General features: G+C 35.6%; 2 protein-coding genes across 2 annotated transcripts; one reads left to right on the top strand and one right to left on the bottom strand.

Moving 5' to 3' along the window:
- Positions 1–375: 375 nt before the first annotated feature.
- On the top strand, positions 376–3,834 carry LOC116161938 (piggyBac transposable element-derived protein 4-like). Its single transcript, XM_031475439.1, has 3 exons — positions 376–1,285; positions 1,341–2,057; positions 3,809–3,834. Exons 1-3 carry the CDS (start codon positions 376–378, stop codon positions 3,832–3,834), a joined length of 1,653 nt encoding a protein of 550 aa, XP_031331299.1.
- A 6,127-nt stretch (positions 3,835–9,961) lies between these two features.
- On the bottom strand, positions 9,962–13,188 carry LOC116160456. The gene is made up of 3 exons (XM_031473649.1): positions 12,724–13,188; positions 12,556–12,666; positions 9,962–12,326 (listed from the first exon to the last, which is right to left on the bottom strand). Exons 1-3 carry the CDS (start codon positions 12,824–12,826, stop codon positions 10,336–10,338), a joined length of 2,205 nt encoding a protein of 734 aa, XP_031329509.1. The 5' UTR covers positions 12,827–13,188; the 3' UTR covers positions 9,962–10,335.
- Between the last annotated feature and the right edge of the window lie 9,221 nt (positions 13,189–22,409).

Raw genomic sequence — 22,409 nt, 5'->3', positions numbered from 1 at the left:
CACTTGTTTTTTTTGTACATGTTGCAGTATATGTCTGAAATTGATACACAAATCAATGATGTGCAACGGTTTCTATAGCGAAAGACGTATATATTCGGCACAACCCTGGGGGAAAAAAATGATTACAACCCATATTTAGGTCATTTTTAGTCTGGGGTGCATTTGCACCCCGCCTGGTAGTTACTGTTATACTAATATTGAGGTATGAAGGAAACCGCATCAATACATTATGCGCGCGCTTAGCACATTGCACTCCCCTTACGTCGTTGTTGGCGGTACCGTGGACAGTAATTTCACAGACTCTTCAGTTTTATTTGAGCTGTTGGCCTTATACGACTTTTTTTTATTGTGCGCGTGAATTTCTTACTTATAAAAATGAGTAGTTTTCACATTCGGGACGAAAATAATCTTACTGAAGAAGAAATGTTGTGGTTATTAGAAAACGATTGTGTGGAATATAACGCAATATTAGAAGAAGATGTAACAAGTGATATGGAAAACGAAGATCATGTTTCCGATCATGAAGAAATCGACGATGTGATAGTTGCTGATGATGACGAAGACACCAATATACCAGACGGTCCACATTATACTGCAAAAGACGGTACTCAGTGGTCTAAGATGCCTCTAAGTAAACGTGTCAGACGTTCAGAAGCAAATAAGATCGTTGCGGCCCCAGGTCTTACCCACAGTAGTTCTGAAATATCTACTATACGGGAATCATTCCTACTTTTCTTTTCTGATGCCATGCTCGATATTATTGTCATTGAAACCAATCGAAAAGCCAAGTATTTCTTTGATCAGCATAATGCAACACATCCGGGTAATACCAAAAAATTTGCCCCGACTAACCGTATAGAAATAGAAGCCTACATAGGTTTATTGATTACTCTAGGAGCATTGCAAGCTAATACGGAACCAATTGAAATGCTCTATTGTAGCGACCCCGCATATTGTCGTCCAATAATCCCTGCCTGCCTCTCGAGGAACAGATATTCTTTTATCACAAAATTTATTAGGTATGATAATTTTGAAACAAGAGAGCAAAGGAAACTTCAAGATAGACTTGCTCCGATACGAGACATTTTCGATATATTGGTATCTAACTGTAAAACTGCCCTCAACCCCAGTAGTCACATGTGCGTGGATGAACAGCTAGTTCCGTTTCGAGGAAGAGCGCCATTCCGCGTCTACATGAAGAGCAAACCAGCTAAGTACGGGATAAAGATATGGGCACTGGCAGATTGCGAATTCAACTATACGGTCAATATGCAGGTATACCTTGGTAAGATAATATAACATTGTGCTTTTACAGTAGCTTTTATTACATTGTATTACAGGTAAACAGGGCAACAAACCTGAAAAAAAGCAAGGAAAGCGAGTTGTTCTTGAACTTACAGACCATTTGCAACAAGGGTATGGAATTACCACCGACAATTTTTTTACCAGCCTTGAGTTGGCGAACAAGTTGCTGATGAAAAAATTGACACTTTGCGGGACATTGCGTAAAAATAAGGCTTTCATCCCCAGGGAATTACTACCAAGTGCATCAAAGAAGGAATATTCTTCAATGTTTGCATTCCAGAAAAACTGCGTGTTGGTGTCCTACGTCCCAAAGAAGAGTCGGGCTGTAATTCTCCTTTCCAATGAACACCAAGATGACAAAGTCAATAGTGCAGAAATGAAATACAAACCAGATATTTTACTACATTACAATAATACCAAAGGTGCAGTTGATGCCACAGATCAGATGGCACAAAAGTATACGACGCAAAGAAGAACTCTTAGGTGGCCTATGGTACTATTTTACCATATGATAGACATTGCGGCTTTGAACGCGTACAAAATTTGGACCATAAAAAATCCAAATTACGAGATTGGTCACTTAGATGCACGAAGAAAGTTCCTTCTTGCACTTGGGAAAGATTTGGCCAAAGAAAACATAATCAATCGGTACAATAAAGCCAATGGATTAAACGCTGGTCCAAAAGAGAATATCTTGAAGGTTTTTCCCGAACTACGTAAAGAAGCTGTACTACAAGAAAGGCAACCAGCAAGTCAGGGTCGATGTTACCTGTGTTCCCGGTCTCAAGATAGAAAATCTAGACAATCTTGTTTTAAATGCAACCAGTTTGTTTGCGTCCAGCATTCGGTCAAGCAAACATGTTGCAATTCATGTAAAACAAATTTCATGTAGTGTATAAAAATAAATTTTCTAGTTGTAGTTTGTGTTATTTTTTAATCCTGCACGTCATTTTATCTCAAATACTAAAAAAACCGGCGGGGTGCATTTGCACCCCGCCTGGTATCGCGCGTAAGAAAAAAAGCCTGGTATTACAAGGGTTAACATTTTTTCTCCATTTTTTGTAACAAATATCGTGTATCGTTGTACGCAGAAAAATAAGGTCTTTCGAATAACTTAATAAAAGTTTTAGGTTGCTATATTCGGAGAAAAAAGTTCGATGTCGTTGCTGCTATTTTTCGCCTAATACACATATCCAAAATTTGAACAAAATCCGTCGATCAGTTATCTCGAAAAATTTCCAACATACATACCTACACACAGAGGAAAAAAATTAATTTTTTTTTAAATTTCATTAAAATGATCTACAACGGCGACATTTGATGAAATTTTACCATATCCAAAGAAACGGTGATCGCAAGAGCCACCTAGCACGCGCTAGGAAGCTAAAAATCATAACATAACATTTTAAAATTGCAAGGATAAGTACGGATTTTTGGTACAAGGTACCTACGTAGGTATTTACTATGTAATCGTCACAGTTTGCATTAAAAGAAACGTTTAGGTATAGCTTGATCGTTTATTTTCACAAATCCTGTTGCTCGCGCTATAGGTACATAGGTATACGTGGAGTGCTTCATTCATAATTAAATTATTCGATTTATAGTAATATCATTCCTTTAGACGTAAAAAATACAATTGTAATGCATATATATCTCAAACTCATTAGTTTGTCATATAGCTTAAATTTAAACTTGCGAGGAGACACAATTCACAAATAACTCTACATATTTATTGTAGTGTACTGAAGCATTATATTTAAAGCTACCCTTAAACATTTCTTACAACAACTTTAAGTACAATGTAAAATTGTTGCCATTTTTGTGTGCAAGGTGTAATTATACAATTTTTAGTCGTACGGTGCATACTTATAACTTACTCCCATTTCGTGCGTAAACTTAAGTATATGTCGATGGTTTAAACAAATATGCATGCCTTACAAACACGTTTGTGATTTTCAGCGAGTTTAAATTACGATTAAAAAAACAGCGTCCGCTTGCAAACAGTTTGACAACTAGCAAAGCGTTCGGTAAACGTATATTTATGTAAAAGCGCAAACGGTTTGCAAACAGTGCCTAAACAGTTTGTGTTTGCAAACGTAATCAAAGCGCAAACACGTTTGGTTCTGGTGAACGCACCCAATGTAAGTAATTGGATTCTAATGTTTTCGGCATTTGGAAATATGGAAATATAAATCCCGAAAAAGTAAGGCTTACTCTTGGAACTTCGCCATGGATTATCATTAAGGCTTCGATGTTTCGATTCACGAAAATATAAAAGAAAGAACCCACCAAGTCCGGGTCCGGCTTTTACCCAGACCCTACTATGTCACCTTGGGCAACAGCTATGTAGTGCAAAACACAACAAGCTACAACTATCGCTAACGCCCTCTGTATCGAAGCCCAATGCTTAGACATGGAAATCTTCTTTTAATTACCCCAAACACACGTTCTCCAGGATTTATCGGTGATATTCGGGCCCGGTTGTACACCCATTGACTTGCAGGGTTTAAGTATGGCGTTAATATATAACGTTTGCAAGAATAGCCATTATCACAAAGAAGATATTTATTACCATACATTTCTCTTTCAAAATCCTGCTTTTAACTACTGTTAAATATGGTGCTGTCATGTACTGAGCCAGGCCATCGTGCAATGATATTTGTATTTTTAGTTTCGCAATTACACACGGCTACATTAACACAAAAGTTTGTTTCTAACTGCTCAGCATATTCTCTTCCAGGCGATTGAATTTTTATGTGTGTGCAGTCGATCGCACCGAGAACACTTGGGAAACGTTTTTAATTATTCTGCATACACTACTTAATAATATTTCTTTATTAAGGGGTAGGAAAAGGTTGGCAGCCATCAATCCCCTCTCTACAAGCTTACATAACAATAAGTGGCATTCTACACAATATATATATATATATATATATATATATATATATAATTTGTGAATGTTGAACGTATCCAACATTTCTCGTACCGTGGTCTTCGAAAATCGGAATCGCTGCTGTTTTGAAACCGAGATCATCACAATTTTCCTTTGGATTTGCCCTGTCTCTAAAAACTCTCGGCCTAGGCAAAACCAATTCATCATTGTCGCTTTCCTTGATAATGATGTATCTAACATTTTTACGTTCTGTCGTTATAATTTTGACGAATTAGAATAATTAACTGTTGTGTCAAAATTTCTCCTGTTTAGAAATTATTTGTTAGGCATTATTTGCTGTTCCCATTGGACCTTCGTGTTAAAAGTAAATGGGTTTTGATAAGACCACATGCCATTTTGTTTCTGTGATAAGACAAGTGTTTTCTAAAGTTCGACGAAAATAGTGTGTCACTTTAAGAAGAGTGAAAGTGGTGAGAAAAATTGAGAGCACGTTCTGTTATGCTCAGATACGTTGAGATTCTCTGTTTTTTACGACCGAAGAGTTATTGAAATGGTTCAATTTGGTCACTGTTCTTTGATGTTTTGAGTCTTTTCCGTTCTTCAACACTTCCCTCTTGTTTGCATACTTATTCTACCATCCACGTCTACAAACGTTACGTATGTCAAACTATTTAAACAAAGCACATTTTGGGTGCACTGACTGGAATATTTTATTTTCCCTTTTTTTACATTCGCGATTCTATGAAATTTTAGTAAACTGTACAGCGGAACTGTGCCATCTTATGTGAACTTTAATCTAAATCGTATTATAATATGTTTGCTGAACCTCTACCGCCTAATGAGAGATTTGACACTAAGCTAACTAAAAAGCAATTTACCCAATCGATAAACGGGGTTCTATGTTAATTTACATGCGGTAGTTTACGCCGCTAATATACTCGTGCCTATACTGTAAACGAAAGATCGAATCAGAATGGTAAATGTTTTGCTGTCTGATATGTTTGTGGCGAAAGCATGTCATCAGCAAAAACGTTACATGCTAACGGATACCACTAATTTCAATTTCGTCGTATGTGGCAAGACGTCATGTTGCTAATGACTGGAGGAGTTACAATCACAGGGGGCACATGTACACTTGAAACACGTTTCGCATTCTGTCAGTATGTACATTACGGTTTAAGTGTGTTGTATGGTTGTCTGACATGCATCCCTGGTTAGAATACCAAAAATAAATTCGTTAGCTGAACTTAATTATAGCAACGTTACCTACTAAAATGCTGTCATCTTACAAATTTAATCAAATATAATTTAGTTGAAAATAATTTTAGCAGGATCGTCCCGAATAATTAATTATGTTTTAGTCTTTCAATTGTAAAAATTAATCCAGCCCAACGAAAGGATTGAGATGACTTCATTAATATTCTTCAATTGTCTTCTAAATTAATATAAATCCGGTATTTTGTGACTTTACAATTTATCAAATTCCATTTTTCTAAGGCATAACGCTTTAAACATGCTTTCTTGCTTCTGTAACAGTATGCAAAGTACCCATACTTAATCTTTTTTTGCTATTGACAGCTCGCAGTTGAGTAATTATTGGCATTGACAAAGCCCGATGTGATTGACTGTACCTATGTTATTAGATTAATTAAAACCGGTTGGACGATTTACTCTTGAAAAGAATTTTTCAATTCAAATTTTCATCCATTCTTTTATGGTATTTTTTTGTATATTTATTTATTTAGTGTCCCTCTTGTTCTAGGCCCTCAACAGGCTTACGCCCAATTACAGAGTGACTCGCATATTGCTTTTTAGAGGTGCCCCTGCGGAAGGTCTTAAGTTGTTCTACACTACCCCGGTATTTACCTTACGAATTAGGAAAACTGCAAGAAAACCTAATTCGGAGTAGCCGGCAGAATGCTCGAAACTGATTGATCTAAGGAAATTCCCATCTCTGCCACAGATGAAAAATTCACCTCAACTCAGGTTCGAACACCCGAATATATATATGATACCTATATATAAGGTCAATGAAGACAACAATATGCAAGCGGTGTAGGTTTTATAATCCTCATTAATTATAATTGTGGTTGCATTAACCCATGGCAAGTGGTTGCTTTGTTATGCAGAACAAAATAGTACCAATGTATATCCCAGTGGGTTTCGTAATATAGGCCAGTCTTCAAATATTTGAGGTATACTTTTTTCGTCTGAGAATGATTTTATTCTAAGATCGTAGGTGTTACTCCAAACCCTTTGTACTTCTGGCCAAGGTTCGATGTTATTTTTTAGGTATGTATAAGGTTTAACAATAAAATTCACTTGTAGGGTAATTTACGTGAAATTATTGCGCTTATGTGTTTCGTTTCCATTATACTAAAATTAAAAATATATCTGTATTAGACCTATGGAGTGGTCCGTTACTGTTTGCTATAAAAAAAACTTCTTTGTTCATCGCAATTAATATTAATGAGAGTTTATTTGATCCCGTTTCTTATTTGAAAAGCAGTTCTTCGACTCGAAAATGTTACTTCGCGTATATTATACCACTCGTAAATAAAAAGGTATTGCTACGAATCAGGCTGTTAAAATTGTTTTGCTCGTCCCGTAATTCGTCTATTATACATATACATATAGAATTACTAGGCAACTTGTAATTTGTCATAAATCGGAAATTGTTTAAATGTTTTTCCACGACGAACTCGAAAATTAGTAGTTCTCGCTTCTTAATGTGTTTACACAAGGTTAAACTGCTAATTCTTTACTACTATTCAGGCAGATTTCACTCAATAAATGCACGCTTTGGTTCTTGAATTTCAACACGCAAAGATATCTCTCGCAACGTAGCTAAAAATGTCGACCGCGAATACACACCGATATCTATACGTGGTCGCTCGTGAAGCTAAACGAAAACCTTTTACATTTAAGTGAAATAAATCAAGAATAATAATAGTTGGCGTATCCAAATTGGTATGTGCTCGCCCGCGAAAATCAGGTTAGAAATATCGCAATTATGCGAATTCTCACACACCAATACTGCGTGCTAACTCTTTGAAAGTCTAACTTCGTCTGTCGAAAATCCCGCTACAATCCATGTTATCGCGCTTATTTCGACATACTTTCGTTTACGTTCGCTATGAAGCGGTATGTAAATTTTGTCAACGGATTTCTTTGTGAAGCCCTCCCGGAAACATACTTTTTTGATAACATATCATGAACATTAAGGGAAAGTGGTACACGGTGAAACAAAACGTTTTTTTAAGTAAAAAAATTTCATTGCAGTATCTTAAGAACATTCTTAATATTGGAAGAACACAGTTTTACTATATTTACGTAACTAAATAAAACAAAATTAAAAAAAAAACTTGAAATGTCTCACTGTGCACAGGAACCGGTTCACAATGAAACATATCGAGGGCATCAAGTCGTAGGGGCGTATAAACCAATTTGCTAATTTTACAGAAATAAGTAAAATCGTTTTAAAATTTTGTTTAATCAGGTAACTTTACGAAACTTGTAATTTGTCATAAATCGGAAAACAACCAAAACCCTATAGGTGCAATATTTGTATCACGATTTCTTTAAGGATTTTACTAAAATTAACTTACTAAATTCAATTCGTCCTGGGTATAAAGCTGGTGATCCCACCGTTCAAAATTTACGAGCCCTAAGGTACAATCCGAATGGTTCGATTGAATATAAACTTCGACACCCTGATAACTTCCAATTGTTAGCAATCAGAGTTAATAAGAAAGCATCAGTGGTTGCTATAAAGGATCTTCCAAGTATGTATAGCCAAAAGATCAAACGGGAAAAATATGAGCACCTTCAAGCATTGAAATCTACCATGGAACAGGATTATCATAGCTTCTATGATAATCTGAAATGCGTTGGTACTGAATTATTATTTTACTTATACTAGTTAGTTATACTTTGTTCATTTTCGAATCGCTTAATACATAAAATCCTAAATATTACGTGGTTTTAATAAGTTGAAGAAGACTCTATAGGTACTTAAAAAGATAAAAGCGAATTACCTATTTCTCCTTGTCCAAAGAGTCTTTTGATTTTAAACGTGATTTTTGCATAAGTCCTTTATTACATGAAAATAAAATAACGTACTTTTTTTAAAATTAATTGTATTATTAAGTGTTACACTCCAGTTACAGTTTTAAAAAAAGACCCCCACCCGTGAATGTATACCAATTTTCAAAGGTTTTTTTACTTCCTGTAAAATTTACATTTTTGGGCTTAGACACTTGACGCCTACGATATGTACTTACTGCGGTTTTAATAATGCAATATGCCGCGTTGTGCTTCTGATAACTCTACTGACACTTGACTTATGCACAGCAATTTCGTCACCAACAAGTTGCTGAAAATTTTCAGTTGCTACGAATCGAAGTGTTATTAGAAGCTGTAACTGGGCATAAAAGCACGATTTCGTTTGGTGGCTGGTTCCAGAGCGTTGCCCACAAGATGAACCAGTCGCATAAATGTGACCTTATCTAGTCGAAATCTGGACTTAAATTCTGTGTCAACATACAGAGAGAAAGTATTTTCACAATTCATCAGAAAGGTAATTTAAAACTTGACTTAAAACAAAACTTTGCCTTAATAACGTGACCATCACGTTGTTAAACAGTGTTTATAAAACAGCCATAGTCAGTTAACTTTAGTTTTATAAAACTGACTGGCTGGAGGTCTCTTACCTAAACAATGCAATGTCCTTTGAAATGTAACATAATACCTATGCACGGAAAATATGGAATATCATTAATGCAGTATCTACGTAATATGACCCAAGCATGAAGAATAATAAAAATATTGGGGTGGAACGGATATGAAAAATGTGAAAGTATGATTTATTAATGCAGACGTACTTATATATTTTACATGAATGCACATGTACCTATGTAGATGCAGATCGTGTCCGTGTATCTCCCTTGACTATGGAGCCCTGAGTATACTTACGATCGAGTTCCCATATACTATTTCCGGTTCGGTGATTGAACTAACACATGGCACGAGAATTCAGTGAACGTATAGTTACAGGTATTTTTTAATAAAAACTGGGAGCACAGAAGTTTATTAAGGTTTTTAATTAATTTGTGCCGTGAAAGCATTTTATTTATTGTATTTTTGTAATCAAATTAATGTAGCCTAGTAATGAATGTACGAGTATATTATTTAAAATGAACTAAATTTAGCTCACAGCTATATTAAAAACATTTTCAATTGGCAAGTCCGTATTTTTCTATTTAATAAATACACAATGAGGCGTAGTCTGGGATTTATTTAGTTTAGATACTCAGCATTTATGTTATTTGGTTCGTAAGTACGAATAATGCCCGTTTCAGGACGAAGACGTGGTTTGCTGGACGACAGATAAGCGGGGCCAGCAAACTTCGTACTCCCGAAATGTGCATTTTTTGTGCGAATGAATTATAAATTTTTTTCACCAACCGCCTTTCACGTACTTTGAAAGACAGCCGCTTTGCACCTGGAACAGACAACTTCTACTTGTTTTCTGGCTCACAAAAGATGTCAATGAATTTGGAAATACTGAACCATTCATAGTGGAAGAACTGGAAGAATTGTTTTTATAATACGATCTACAGATATTGTAGGAAATAGGAATTTAAGAAAATGAGTTAAGTATTATTTTTGTAGTCATTAAATACGATTCATAACACCATACCGAAGTATTTTTCGACATCGACTGCTCCAATGAAGAGTGTCGTAACTCAGTTTTTGCGCATTTGCGAAAAATAGCATTTTAAGTTTCAGAGCTCACATAAAATCGGCATAATTGTACAAGAAACTGAATTTTTGTGTAATGGTATACAATTGGATGAAAAATGAACATTGAAATACAATTTTCAAAATTTCTTATTTTTTATGTGTTTACAATGAGTTACGACAGTCTTCATCGGAATGTACCTTAGAAATAAAACATGTAGTGTTTGTCGTAAGTTTATTGAACACACCATCTACATAAAATTGCAGAGTTATTATTGTTTATAAAATATAAAAGGTAATTTTAATGAGTTTCGAAAGTTGCCTTTTGCAACTACAGCTCTATACACAGATAAATCTAACAATATTACATTATTACCAAACGCCTCAAAATAATGTTATTCTGACTGTTCTTCAGTGGAAGTTTCTTCATTGTTAACAGTTTCCTCGGTAGTATTCTTGGCCTTATTATATGATAATGATCTATAAAATCCGTGGTACATCTCGGGAATATCACGTTTATTGCAAAGTTCCAATAACCCATCCAGTTTCTTTTTGTCCACTGGTAGTGGTTTATCATAAAGCTGTTGGAGATCAGCTCTTGAACAGCAACTTGGGCGCCCTCTTCGTTTTTTGTAAATGTTTAACGATTTTGGAGCATCAGTATATTCATATTTAAAATCAACTCTTCCGTCTGGGTTTCCTAGAAGCACTATTTCCCTGACCTTACTAATTTTTAGTTGCTGACCATCCTCGTCTGTTTTCCAATTTTGACCGATCACCAATTTTTTTAAATTATAAAAGTCTTTTTGCGACATTTCAGTCACGTCGTAGGGGGTACCTGTTACTTTTGCCATTCGAATTAGGGTTACCCATTGTTCAGGGGTGTACACAACTTGTTGTCTGTTTTTAGCATTTTCGATGACGGCGTGCATGCTATCGCCCTCGTTTTGCGTATGGCCCTTTTCAAAAAATCGATGCGTAATTTTTTTATTGAAAACACATGCTGCTAACTGGAACATGGAAAATATAAAGCGATTGCGATTTTGACCTCCGCAATTGTCCGAATAGAAGATTACTTCTTGAATGTTTTTGTTATTTGCAGCAGTATCTAAAAACTTCCATAAGCAGCTACCTATTTCGTTAGCTCCACGTTTAGCAACAGATTCATGCCAAACATAACAGTAACCTTTATGGTTGCCGATATCGTATACAGTAAAATTGTAGGTTGCGTACTTACTTTTGTAGTAAAAAATACTGACCTCTGATTTTGGGGTTACCAAAACTTTCTGTAGATCAAAACACGCAACAATAATCGATTTATTGTTTAGTGCTATTAGTTTATCTTGATCCTTTAACGAACGTGCACTATTCTTGTTAGTGATATGACTGTCATACTTTTCTTGGAGTTCGGGGTTTCCTTTATCAGTATCAGTATACCGTATACAGAGATCACACTGATCCTTCTTCGGTTTAAAAAAACTTAGATTAAACTCCCCGTTAAATATATCACGATACTGTCTGGAAGAAGCAACATTCGTTACATCCATCGTTTTTGCAAACTCCAAGTATAATCGGTACATACGCTGGATATTCAGTCCATCTTCAAGATACAATTTCTGCGTATTTTTTCTTGTGTAATGGGATGGTACTACCGGAAACAGTTTTATGTGTTCCCTAACAATCTCCTTCACATCTTCATTAATTTTGTTAGGTCGTGATTGATGTTTACCACGGTTATCCTCTTCAACTGCACCGCTATCTTTTACTTTGGATAATGCTGTAGATACCCATCTCTCCGAAATTCCTAGGGTATGCAGAAACATTGTTTTGCATACTCGTTTTTCTTGATTCTCAATTTTAAAGTAGTATTCTCGAGAAAATTTTCGGCGTGATTGAGAGTTCTGGGCAACAGTGACCTGTTTCTTATTAACTTGTTTTACACAATGAGATACGAAATCCCACTGTCGTGTGTGCGAACCTAGTTCCCAAAAGTCTTTGAATATTGACTCTTGCTTTTCTGCAACCAACAAATCTCGGCACTTAAATCTACATGAACTTGCGCACCCTTTGCCTATTTTCCTAGCTTTAATTAACTTGCCCTTCCTGTTTTCATGTTCTATTCCCGAATCTAACCCTTTTTTGGCCAGAGTATCTACCCACTGGTCAGTATTCCTTATACGTTTCCTACTTAACTTTTTTACCTTAGCTGATGATCTGCGCTTTTTCTTTTCTACGAGTATATTATTTTCTTTATCTTCTATAATAACCTGAACGTTTTCACTTAATATATTGTCCCTGTCTGTGTATTCTTCGGGTATGTAGGTAGGATCATCATCTGAACATTCAGAATAGTCGCGTCCAGAAAGTACTTCGGTTTCTTCAATGTCTTAAAGAGAAAATGATTGAAAATAGTCATACGATTTTAGAAACCCTATTGTGCATTAGTTTCGCAAATTTTCCGAGCAAAATTTATAGACACAAGTGTACCGCCACCCAAAGAATGTCAAAACTTTTTTTGATGCGACAAAACAAAATTTTAGCTACAGATACGACTAAGATTATGATTTTGGTGCTTTGAAATGCCTTATTATACCTTTGTAAATAGAATGACTTACCACTTTCATTTTCCAGACAACCATCTTCATTATCCAAATTATTAGATCCGTCATTTTCCTTGTTATGATCATCCAAGGTACATTCTGTAGAAAGAATTTTAGTTCCAGTTGCTACAAATCAGTTAAATTCGCTAATAGTTTAATAAAGAAATTAATGTTTCATTTTACCAGAAGTGGAGGCCTGTTGGGAGGTTCTTGCATTATCGTCACTATTGTCCAGGCACGTAATTTTAGAAGCTAATTCTACAATTCGCTTACTTCTCAACGACATTTTCAATTATAATAATAAACAATGCAACAAAATAACCGTCACTGTGCTTTTCCGCTAATGACTGAGTAGTGAGTAACTCGCCCCACCACACAACTCGCGTTCATGATTCTTACGAAAGAGTCGTAAGTCAAGCACTCCAGCAAACTGGCGTGTATGATTCCTACGAAAATAGTCGTAACTCAAGATACGACTATTTTCGTCGCACAATTCTCCAGCAGTTGAGTTACGACATTTAAGACACCGCGTTTGCGCAGTCACGGAGCGACATTTAGTTACGACAGTTTTCGTAGGAAAAGAAGCGGACTTTTTAAGTTCGGTTACAGTGGTAACTCAAATAGCGACAATTTCGGAGTTACGACAGTTTTCGTTGGAGCAGTCGACATATGCGAAGTGCTTTATTTTGTACTATGTCAAGCCGTTTTAATTGACTTTTACGTGCACTCCCATACAAAATAGCACCATAATCTATTACTGATCTTATATAGTTTCTATATAGAATAATAATGCCGATGATTTATCCGCCCCCCAGTAAACTCTAGTCACAGCCCTCAAGATGTTTAACCCTTTCTCACATTTAGCTGCTATACTATTAATGTGCTCCGACCATGTGAGTTTGTGGTCTATTACCAAACTAATGATTATATATCAAAGGTAGAGAGTACAGTATTATTGGCTGAGCACCAAGATTACATCCTCGAGGCCGCTTGCGCCGAGGGTGTAATGTGCGAAGGCAATAATAGACTTCTCTACCGTGGTATAAGTATACTATTTTTTTTCAAAAAAAACTTACCCCCCCCCCCCCAAGATTTTAAAACAAGCTTCAACCAATTTAAACAAACGCCGACAATACTTTCTCTCTGACTCAAAATGAAACAAAACCTAAATAACAAAGACCGGTTTAATTTAAAGCAAAGAATTACGCAAACTTTCAGTTGTACAAAACAAACATTATAAACTTTACAATAAGAAAAAGAAACAAGACACAGACAAACCTAATCCAAAAAATTATAAGTGTCCTCCGACGCACGCAATTACTGCCCAACGTATGATATATCATACAAAAACACAGACCAACTTACAGAAAACGATATAATTCTGGAAATCCACGTGAAATTGAAGAATTGTTAAATACTTTAGAAGAGCTTAGTTCCGAAGAAGAGAATTTTAAAACCCTATAAAATTGCGATTAAATACAGATAGTTTTGTATCCTCCAAAAATGGCATCGACAGCGACAAGGATGATGCGCCTAGCGATAATGAAGGTGCTTTATGTACCTTCTGAGATATAGGAGGTGTATTGAAACAGCCAAGCCAGGTAACATCTTACCACCTCCAAAGAATACTTCTGCCGCTCTACAGTGCATGATATAAAAGCGTTACAGCCGCGACATCGGGTTTCATTTTTAGTACCTACTATTGAGCATTGGAGAAACTCGGAAAGTAAAGTCATGATGTTAGCATCTTTAGATCGTTTTATCAATGATTTGAAATGTTTGGCTGGCAATCAACAATTTCGTTTGGCTGTAGATCGTTTTGGAATCGTTGATATAAAGGAGCCATTAATATTGTTACGAACTAAGTTAATAACTGCAATAAAAATTATAAATGGTCAAAACACACCTGGAATTTCAACACCATAAAAATGTTCAATCGTCGTCAAGCGATGATGATAATGATAGCACTAATGTGAGTGTAGGTCCGTCAACTATTAGTGGAGGTTATAATAAATTTGATACATCCATGTGGTAGGTAAAAGATATTTTGTTTTGTACGATTTGAATTTTTATTTGCATTTTTTATGTCAGAAATACTTAAGTTTTTGAAAATATTTAACGTTTGTACATAATTCAATAACTATACAGGGTCATTCTTGACGAGCGTCAGTTAGAAAGATATGGAAAACCTTTGAAAATTAAGCTAAACTGATAAGTCCTTTAAGGGTTTTGGCACATGATGAATTGAACTAAAATATTTTCAAAATGGCGCCACTTCCGGAAATACCGGAAGTAGCCATCAACTTTGTTATTTTAAATAGGGACCCCCTATTTTTTCTACATTTTCGGATTCTACGTCAAATTTGGAGTACAACGATACCCCATAGTTGACCCTTTGCTCCAAGGGCTTCGCCGATATTCAAGTTTTTGTGTCAAAAATTTGAATTTGCAGAGGTAATTTTAAAAATTTATTATTCGAAAACGGTGAGAGATATTGCAAAACAGTTTTCAATGCTTTATTAAGGAAAGATCGAATTTTCTTATGGTATGCGTAAACAGTCTAAAAAAGTGAAACTACGTCACTTTTTCAAAGCTCTCAACTTTTAAACTTTTAAATATCCGTAACTCCATTTTTTCAAATGGCACCCCCCATTTTGTTCTTCACCCTTGTTTTCCTTTTTCCCAGACCTTTAATTTGATGCAAAATGTCAAAAGCTGCTTCAAGCGGTTTCCGAGATATTCCATGTTTTAGTTACTTCTTGTGAAAATTGATAAAAAAATTAAGTCGCTTGATGTTATTCTTTTGTTTTTATTATGATAATGTTTAAACGTCAAATTTTTCGCTGTTTGAACTTATACTTCTGGTCAATAATGGCTCGTTTGGGTTACACTAATGAAGATTTTGTGAATTTAATATTAATACACGGTGATTGTAATCGAATAGCTGCCAGGACTTGTCGTCTTTTTTCCGAAAGATACCCTGACAAGGCGCAACTCACATAGGCTAGAATTCGCAAATTACTATAAAATTTCAGGAATAACGGTACCGTTGTACTCCAAATTCGACGTAGAATCCGAAAAATTAAAAAAAATAGGAGGTCGGTATTTAGAATAACAAAGTTGATGGCTACTTCCGGTATTTGCGGAAGTGGCGCCATTCTTTGTGCACTCGTGTCTGATATGTCAATTTCTCTTTGGATATCATTAAGCGATGCAGTTGGATTTGCAGCAAAATACACCAGTACAGTTATTTCCTGTTCTTCAGAGTCTACCACAGGCTTCCTTTTTTGTATTTTTGTTTGAAAGATACCGTTATTCGTGAAATGTAGTAATTTGCGAATTGCGAATAAAAACAAAAGAATAACATCAAGCGACTTAATTTTTTAATCAATTTTCCACAAGAAGCAACTAAAACATGGAATATCTCGGAAACCGTTTGAAGCAGCTTTTGACATTTTTCATCAAATTAAAGGTCTGGGAAAAAGGAAGACAAGGGTGAAGAACAAAATGGGGGGTGCCATTTGAAAAAATGGAGTTACGGATATTTAAAAGTTTAAAAGTTGAGAGCTTTGAAAAAGTGACGTAGTTTCACTTTTTTAGACTGTTACGCATACCATAAGAAAATTCGATCTTTCCTTAATAAAGCATTGAAAACTGTTTTGCAATATCTCTCACCGTTTTCGAATAATAAATTTTTAAAATTACCCCTGCAAATTCAATTTTTGACACAAAAACTTGAATATCGGCGAAGCCCTTGGAGCAAAGGGTCAACTATGGGGTATCGTTGTACTCCACATTCGACGTAGAATCCGAAAATGTAGGAAAAATAGGGGGTTCCTATTTAAAATAACAAAGTTGATGGCTACTTCCGGTATTTCCGGAAGTGGCACCATTTTGAAAATATTTTAGTTCAATTCATCATGTGCCAAAACCCTTAAAGGACTTATCAGTTTAGCTTAATTTTCAAAGGTTTTCCATATCTTTCTAACTGACGCTCGTCAAGAATGACCCTGTATATAATAAACAGTTTTTTGTATTTTACATTATGACGTTATACCGTTGTCATTTCCAATGTCTCCGCTGGTTGCAAGGATTGCGAAATCTGTGAATTTTTCGGAACCTATTCAATGTGAATAAATTGTCTTGTGCGTGGCCGTCTGGAGTTATTAATTTTCCCTCGTCCCAACAATAGTTATAGTTATCAGCTGGTGCCGCAAGAGGAGAAAAAGAAAAATTGGCTGTGAAAATGTATAAAAACCGTATTTCGCTTTTTATAACGTCGTGCATTTGTCAGACCAAAGATTTACACATAAAAACTGAGGATTGTTTTAAAAATGTAATAAGGACTCGACTGGAAGAAGTAAAAGCAATTTGTCAAGAAAGTCAGTTATTAAAAGAAGGTCCGAGAAACGATCGCCCCAAATGAAAATAATGGATCGAGTGATGAAATTGAAATTGGTGAAGATATCGAGATGGAAGAGCAAACTAGCTCTGATGTTTTTTATTGTAAGTTAAGTAAGTAACTTTATTTTATACCTATTCTTCTCTATGAATGTCATTAACAAATTATTGTTCTATTTTATAGGATTTTATTGATTTTGGAACCAATACTGGAAATTTGTCTGGTTCATTTCGTGATAATTATCACTTGAAGTTTTTTACGCAAATATTAAATTGGCACCAGATATGAATCCTTTCTCATTTCCAGCATGCAGAATTATTTGTCTGTAACATTTTTTTGCTAAAAAAGGAGAGGAGACGCTTGTGTCGGTTTTTCTGATCTTTTGCAAACCAGTTTCTATGAACTTGAAATGATTCTCCTTTTAAATCGGTGTAACTATTCGTAATAGGCCCAAACTGTCCAACGAATTGTAAAAAACGAAGAAACCAAGCGAACACGAAGAGGCAGATAAGCGGATCGTTTATCACATATCGAAATGCGAAAACAAATGTAAAGTTATTGTACAGTCGTCCGATACTGATGTAATGATTATTCTGTTGGGAAATATTCGAAAGCTTTTCGAGTGTGAAGTCTGGCTTGTTGCTGCAAAAAAAAACATCTGGAGTAGAACACTTGAATTGTTCTGAATTATCGAAAAAACTTGGAAAAAATTTATATAGAACTTTGACAGGATTTCACGCGTACACCGATTGCGACGGCGAATTTTTACAGGAAAAGAAAAGTCAGCAATTAAAGTGACGAGAAATTAAAAAAAAATTCGTGGTTTCGACTCTTTTCTGATTCCACCTTATGGCAAAATGCTACACGCGAAAAATGTCTGTTGAATGCGAAAGAACATGGATGGATTTTGCTGAATGACAGATTCGAGTTAAATTGGTTCGACGGTGATTCCGCCCCACTTTCAGTTGAAGATATTTTACTTATAATGTCGCCGAAAGTCGACGAAACTGAAAATAAATGACGACGAGGTGCATAGTTCGGATTCAAAGTAGTTTTAAGCTTCGTCAATATTTGTATTTTGTGTCTGCCTATTGTTAAGTCTTAGAAAAGCGAAAAAGCAAGTATATAATGTCAGACTGTTTTAAATTTAAGCCAACTTGTGTAATTAAACAAATATTTACAGCTCAGGAAAATTTTGAGCTAAGGCCGCCTTCCCCAAAGGTTTATGCTCAAAATTCAGTGCATACGAACACATTATCCAGATCGCCTTTGTCAGACTCCATTGTAGATTTACAAGAAGATATCACGTTACACATAAATATGCTCAAGTCATGTTTAGAACATCACCTAAAACATTAGAGTCCTTTCGAAAGGAAACTGAAAATGACGAGGAATTGCAAACCATCGTAAAACTTTGTCAAACAGGTTGGCCGCCCCTAGCCAAGAGTAATCGTCCCCCAGACTAAACCATATTACAACTTTCAAGAGGAAATTAATGTACTTGATGGGCTAGTGTTCAAAGGAAATAACTTAGTGGTTCCGAAAGCTCTTAGGTCAAAAATGCTAACTAAAATTCATACGGGTCATTTTGGTCTACGTAAATGCCTTGATTATGCTAAGAATGCATTATTCTGGCCTAATATGTCAAATGACGTGCGAAATATTGTAACGACATGTGTAGCATGTCTGGAATATAGTAATAACAACTCAAAGGAACCTTTATTGCCACACGAAATTAAAGCAATACCATGGAACAAAGTAGGTGTTGACTTCATGGAATTAAAGGGAAATAAATATCTTATTTGTATAGATTATTTTTCTAAATTTATCGAATTATCAGTACTTAGGAATGGCACAAACGCAAAAATAGTCATCAATGAGCTGAAATCCATATTTAGTCGACAGGGAATACCGGTAACACAAATTTTATTTAATGCCGTATACTTTGCCAATTTTATCAAAGAGTGGGACATTCAACATATCAAGTGAATGCTAATGAAAACTATCGAGTCGAATGGAGATCCCTATCTAACATTATTACAGTATAGGAATACACCAAACGACAGCAAGAACAGTCCTGCTCAACTCCTGATGTCGTCTTAGATGTTCCCCACCAGTTCATGCAGATGGGCTTCTACCGAAACGAATAGATGTAAATCGTTATGAAAATTGGGTCGAAGATAGAAACATGATGAAAGACGTTTACAATCGAGGAGCAACCAAACTACCAGAATTAATGACTGAAGACGATGTATTGTTTAAGAAGATTCCGTCAGGTAAGAAATTGATACAAGGAAAAATAACGCAGGTTGGCCCTGAGCCAAAAAGCTACATCATTCAATCTAGGGATGGGATGCATTATAGACGAAATAGGGTGCACATAAAGAAATTTTACAAATCCAGTTGTAATCCAAAATATGGTAAATTAAATAATACACACGTAGATCTTAATACCGATTATAATATAGATAATAATTGCAATGATTGTAATAATTACTGTATTTATAGTAATTTTGATAATGTTAATAATAAACCTGCTAATGACAATGGTTCGACACCGAACCTTAATGTAACTACTCGGTCAGGCAGACAAATTAAGGCACCTAATAAATTAGACTTGTAACTTCCAAAGGCAGATGTTACGGAATTAGTATTAGACGTGGCTGTAGCCACAATTGACGATACATTAGGTAGCGCTTGACTAATGACCTTCACATATATATTGGCATGACATGTAAGTAAGAGCCGTCACTTACAATATACTTACTAAGTAAATCCTGTGTCATGCTTATTTATATTTGTCGCCCTATAATTAACAAGATGCAGACGAATATACATTCCATTCAGGTCCCCCAACAGATTCAGTGGTATCCTCACGTTATTCACCTAACATCTACTCCGAACAAAGTTATGAAGATACCAGTCAAAATGATGTTGAAGATCCAATCATCACACAATTACTCTTATGAGTACATTCTATAGAGTTTCCCAGAATACCATGTAAAAATATGTAATAAAAATAAATAAAGTCAAACACATTGATAGCCTTTCCTCTGCTGATATTGATTTTCTCATTACAAATGGGTCTAATTGTCTGTAGAAGCTTGTCGAACGAACTAACCGACATTCTTAAAAACTGGAAAAACTTATCATGGTAACTACGCAGTTTATGATATAATGTATGAAACTGTCCAAACTTTAGACGGTCATTGACAATAGGATAGGATACCTTATAAACAATTTTATTTGTTACTCAGTTGTAAACGTTGATTAACAAGACAAAACGCAAACGGGTAAACGTCATGTTTAAACGCTACTGACTTGTAAAACTGACAGCAGACTGTAAAACTGACAGCAGACCTGTAAAAATTTTACAAGTTAGTAATCTAGTAATTTCATTGGCCAGAATTAATGCGAAGTCTCTGTTACATGGATAACATGATATTTTAGACATTTCTTCAAGATCAATTTAAGAACTAATTATTTACGTTTACAAATGAGTAACAAATAAAATATTGTACATTATACGCCAGGTAATAGTTTTTACTGGCTCTAGGAGATGACAGGCTCGCCTAACGGCTCGCTAGTCAACTTCTCCTATCGCCAGTAAAAACTCACTTACCTGGCTAATAATGTAAAATACTATAATTTGTTTACTTTCCGGCTAAATGCGGTCTGATAGACCGAGCGTTTCGTGCATGGTTCGTTCACATTGGTGACGCAATCGGTTGACTGATGTTTTAACTCGGCTTCGCCTCGTCGAAATACTTTCAGTCTCAATGCGCGAAATTGAACTTCGCGCTCTTGTTAAGCCGGCGCTACACGATGCTACGAACACCTTCCAACGCTGAACGTTTGACAATTTGACGCATCATGTGTCCGCTACTACTTCCAATGTCGAGCGGCAAACGTTCGTGTTCAAAGACGTTCCGTCCGGTGTCGGTAAAATGACCTCAAGTCAAAGGGATGTGTCGAACGTTTGAACAAAATCAGTCGTTGCTTTGATACCCAGCTACACGATTCGTAGCAATTCAAATAATAATCCGTCTGTAAATGAAGTGAGTTTTAACGGCTTTAACTATTGTGCGTGTGTTAAAGGAAAGGTAAGTATGTTTTTTTTTACTGTAGTAATATTAATAACTATAATAATGACTAAATTTTACCAAGTGCAATAATACATAAGTTTTCCACTAAAAAATCTTATTTTTAGTGGAAAACTATTATTGTAGAAAACACTTAATACAGGGTGACCATTTGAAAACGAAACAGAGCCTATTTTGGGGACCTCAAAACATTTACGAAAAAATCCTCGGACCCGTCAATTTTTGATCCAAGGGGGAACCATTTTTTTGCTAGTTTCGCCCCCCTGGGGGCAAAGCCATAGCGGGGGTGACAAGTGCCCCCAAAATTTTAAATCGAATGGAGGGTCAAGTGATACCTTATTTTGAAGGTATTTTTATGTAGATTATAACTCTTAAGATTTAAATAAGTTTTATTTTAAGTGCTTAAAGCTAAAATCAAGCAATGTTGGAAATGTTGGCCTTCGACTTCCATACAATAATACAGGTTTTGTTCAAACCTTTCCCGTACATTTTGCAAAACTTCTGGGGTGATTTGACGACATTCATCAATTATTCTTTGTTGCAAGTTCTCTAGCGACGTTGGCTGACTAGCATAAATTTTAGTTTTTAAATGTCCCCATAAAAAAAATCTAACAGATTTAAGTCCGGGGAACGAGAGGCCATTCAATAGCTCCTCTTCTTCCAATCCATTGACCTGGAAACGTTTGGTCCAAATATTGACGAACCCTTGCAGCATAGTGGGGTGGCGCACCATCTTGTTGAAATACTATACGATTTTCCAAGTACTCGTTGTTATTTTCTAGTATCTCTACTAATGCTGGATGAATCGTATTTTCTAATAACTTCAAGTACTTCTCTCCTGTTAGATTTCCAGGTAAAAAGAAGGGGCCTACGATATGGTTACCAAAAATGCCAGCCCAAACATTCAATTTTTCGGGACGTTGTGTATGTGTATGCACCTCACGAAATATTCTGGGATTTGAATCAGCCCAATAGCGACAGGTGTGTATTTGTCACTACTATTATTTGACAACAACAACTGACAAGCACTATTAAACTTTAAAATGTTGCTATAGTAACGCTCTCAACAATAACCAAGATTTCCGTTGCAGAATTGGCATAGCCACCTACCTACAGGTATTAAAAAGAAAAAAACAACAACAAAAAGTACGGTTCAGAATGTAGGAGAACAACATTTTTTGTATTTACTGTTGTATTAATTTTTGTTATTTAACTAATTCATTTACAAGCATTTTTTTCATAAGAAAATGTTGACATGTTTTTAACATTTATTAGCCCCTGTATCGGCTAGGCAAATTAGTAGCGATTTAAAACTTAAGGGTTATAATCCACATAAAAATACCTTCAAAATAAGTTATCACTCG

This window comes from Photinus pyralis, unplaced genomic scaffold (genome assembly GCF_008802855.1).
Source record: "Photinus pyralis isolate 1611_PpyrPB1 unplaced genomic scaffold, Ppyr1.3 Ppyr1.4_LG1, whole genome shotgun sequence".
Taxonomy (NCBI): domain Eukaryota; kingdom Metazoa; phylum Arthropoda; class Insecta; order Coleoptera; family Lampyridae; genus Photinus; species Photinus pyralis.
Note: the sequence above shows the minus strand (reverse complement) of the source record. Positions and strands in the feature narration are given on the sequence as shown.